General features: G+C 59.8%; 1 protein-coding gene across 8 annotated transcripts in view; it reads right to left on the reverse strand.

Annotated features, from left to right (window-relative positions):
- SFXN3 (sideroflexin 3) overlaps positions 1-3,392 on the reverse strand; it is a 46,223-nt gene that overhangs the window by 24,445 nt on the left and 18,386 nt on the right. For 5 of the 8 annotated variants that reach the window (XM_070057372.1, XM_070057367.1, XM_070057366.1 and 2 more), the window contains exons 2-6: positions 1,810-1,973; positions 1,087-1,257; positions 721-819; positions 321-396; positions 88-173 (exon numbers count right to left, since the gene is read on the reverse strand). In XM_070057372.1, coding sequence (XP_069913473.1) covers positions 88-173; positions 321-396; positions 721-819; positions 1,087-1,257; positions 1,810-1,973 — 596 coding nt within the window. Of the gene's footprint in view, positions 1-87; positions 174-320; positions 397-720; positions 820-1,086; positions 1,258-1,809; positions 1,974-3,392 lie in introns of those variants that run through there. The other 3 variants (XM_051824120.2, XM_051824118.2, XM_051824119.2) reach the window with 1 other exon arrangement.

Genomic DNA, 3,392 nt, shown 5'->3' on the forward strand with positions numbered 1-3,392 from the left:
GTCTGGGGAGGGAGAGCAGCGTCCTCACGCAGGGCTGGTCTGCATGAGGACGCTGGGCGTGCACGGGCCAGGGGCAGCACTGCTCACCTCTGCCGCATCAGAGGGATGTTGATGCAGTTGGCGGCTGCCACCGCTGCAAAGGGCACAAATCTGCCGACCAGGGGAGGCAGGTGCTGGGGGGAGAAAGATGTCATTCAGTGGCCCTGTGGGCCATGGGCTGGTGAGGGTCCCTGGGGAGAAATGTAGGGATCCCACAGGTCAGGACTGGGGGGCGATGAGGAGGAAGGAAGGGGACAAAGGATGTGTGGGGGCACCTCTACCTTGGTGAGGGATTTGAGTCCAAGAGCCGTGGCCACAGCCCCGGTGGTGGCACTCACATAGGCTGTTCCCAGCTGCCTGTGGATGGAAGGGGCAGGTTACAAGGGAGAGGTGAAGAGGCCACCTATGGGGTCTTTCCTTTAGGGACACACCAGAATGTCAGCATGTGATCGTGAGAGGGTGGCCTCACTGCAGAGAAAGCCCTCCCCAGCCCCAGCATAAACTTGGTAGGAAGCCCCCAGAGCATACCCTGGGGGACCTCAGGCCCTCAGGTGAGGCAGGGGTCAAGCTAAGCCTCTGGCTGCTGGGCCCACAGGGAGCAGGAGATAAGGACGGAGCGGTGGGGGTGAGAGAAGAGGGTCCCGCACAGCACCGCAGCTCTTCCTGGGGACACGTTCTCACCCCACAGTGATGGGAGCGTCGCCGCTGCGGTTGGAGTAGTTTACAATGGCGTTGAAGGACTGATTCACCCACTGCCAGAACACCACGGTTGGGGTCGTCCTGGAGGAACAAAGACACTTACTTCTGCCCCCTCTACACCATCACTCGCCTTGCACCCTACAATGAAACCCCATAGGTTATTCCCAACCCGCAGGGGGAGCCCCTACCCCTGCGTGCCCCACCCCTTACACACCCACTGTGCCCAGGGCTGAGATTCCAACAGCAGCTCTCGCCCTCCCACTGTCCTCTGTCCAAAGTGTCCCAGAGAGGAAGCACCTACTCACCAAGCCTTAGCGTACTCAGGAAGGGACAGGGGACAAGACCTGCCTGTAGAAGGTGAGCATGCAGCCAGTGATGGTCATGTTCATGGGCACCTGGGCTGACATGCGGCCAATCAGGACCACCTTCTCTCCCGTGTCCGGGTGGAAGGCAGAGTCGTACACGTACTTGGCCCTCCACAGCTGGTCCTCGGTGAGCCCCGGAGTGAGCACGCCGGCCCTGTAGAAGTTAGCAAGGGGTAGGCAGGCCAGGAACTTCAGCCCCCAACTCGGGAATAAAGGAGCTCCTTGTCTTTGGGGGAAGGGCAAAGCTTCCCCAATGTGGAAGCTCCTATTACTGGTTGCCTTCTAGCTCCACACAAAGGGCGGCCCTTGTGTTTCTCCCAAAATGCTAGGTCAAGGTGATGGTGGTTTCCAATGGGTGGTTGCCCTGTGGCCTCGGTGGTTCTCTCCGTTCTCTCCGTTGAGCCCTGCCCTCCCTGCACAGGGCGGCCCGGCAGTGGGAAGGGTCCTTATCAAGGGTTTGTGAAGCACAGAGCAGCACCCACTTGTAAGTATCAATGCCACCTCCTCAACCCAGACACCCTCCAGTCCTTATTGGATCAAGCTCTGGGCCACAGTGCTTGTGACACCAACAGACAGGGCGACGGGGGGGGGGGGGTTGAGGAGTAGGACCGGGTGACTTTCGAGCTGGGGGAGGCAGGTGCAAAATGTACTGTATTGATGGCAGGGAACGAGACCCATGGGGACAGGGTCAGACTGGAGGAGTCACCTGTAGTTCTGTACAATGTTGCGGGAAGCTTCCAGCTGTGCCCCGGATAGCAGTAGATTTCGGGGATCGGTGACAGTGAAGAAGTGCCTGGCTCTGCCCAGGAAAGTGCTTTGGTCCCAGCGAGGTTCCTCGATGTTGATATTTAAGGGCAGTTCACCCATTTTCTGCAGGGCAGGGACAAAGTCAGAAGGTTCCAAGGAAGGGACCCAGAAACTCCACCTGGGGATACGTTGGTAGCCCTGTCCTGGCACCTGCCTGTCACCAGCACCTTCTAGAGCTCAAGGTGACTCTAGGAAGCCGGGGTGGGGGAGGAGTTGTTTCCTAAGCAACGTCCTGGCCCAGGGACCCACAGCCTCTGGAGAGGGGAGGGGAAGGTCAGCACCGGGAACACACATCTCCTTGTGCTTTGGCCTGATACAGATTTTCATGAGTGAGGATTTACATGTATGTGGCCAATGCATAAACAGCAGCTAATCCTGTGTACCTCCTTGTGTACTCTGGATGCACAGTACTCATCACGCACTGCACACCCAGGCTCATGTCAGCTGTAGGTCCCCAGCTGCCCTGAGACCTAGATACAAACACCTAAGACATTTGAGAAGATGGCAAAAGACATGCCACATTCCAGCCCACACTCCTGACAGGAAGAAAGCCAGAGTTCACTGGGCACCCCAGGGCTTATCGGCTCCACATGGTCTCAAACATAGGTCTCTTGTCAGCCATGTGCATGCACAGATCTCCCCTCCAGACCCAGCTTCCCCAGCCCACACAAAGTCCCAAGGCTCTCCCTGCTGGGCAGCCTGGCACAGACACCCACCCTCCTCTCCAGGAGCTACCGGCCTCCAGACTAGAGCCGCACTCAGCTCAGCGGAAGCCCCTCCACCCAGCACAGAGAGGAAAGCCGGCAGCAGCCATCTGGCAAAATCCTGCAGAATGACTAATCCTCTGCGGCCCCACTTCCTCCCTCCCTGGAGGACTCACCCTCCCCTCTCGCACACTCACTCACACTCACACTCACATACCCATGCACAAAGTCACCATCATGCACGCCCTGCCCGGACATACAACAAGGTGGACGCTCCGGGTGTACACCAGCCCACAAAGACCTTTAGTCTCTGTCTCTCTGCCCGCCCCACCTCCATCGCCATCAGTGAGCACACACAGCCCCACCCTGACACTCCTCCCCAGCCAACCGCCCGTGGACCTCCGCAGAGAGGAAGTCACTGAATCCCACGCGACAGAGCGCCCGGTTCAAGGCAAGCCTCAGTTTCCCACCCCAACCTGCAGTGCTCGCCTCCCTGCTCCGACCCCTCCAGGCACGGCCAGCACTCACGCCTTCCAGGGCTCCGGGCCTCTGCAGCTCTCAGACCTGCCTTCCTCTCCGTGCGTCGCCGCCGCCCTCCTGAGAGGACGGGACGTCACGCGTGACGCTGAGCAGCGGGGAGGGGCGGGGGTGCTCGGGGCGCCTTCGCCCGCGAGCCTGGGGATTGGCAGAGCCTGGGAGCCGTGGGTGTCATTGGGACCAACGAGACTGGGTCCTGCGCCTTTTCCTAGAGTCAACCGTGTGGTGGGGATCAATCCCG

Source organism: Oryctolagus cuniculus, chromosome 15 (assembly GCF_964237555.1).
Source record: "Oryctolagus cuniculus chromosome 15, mOryCun1.1, whole genome shotgun sequence".
In the NCBI taxonomy this organism is placed as follows: Eukaryota; Metazoa; Chordata; class Mammalia; order Lagomorpha; family Leporidae; genus Oryctolagus; species Oryctolagus cuniculus.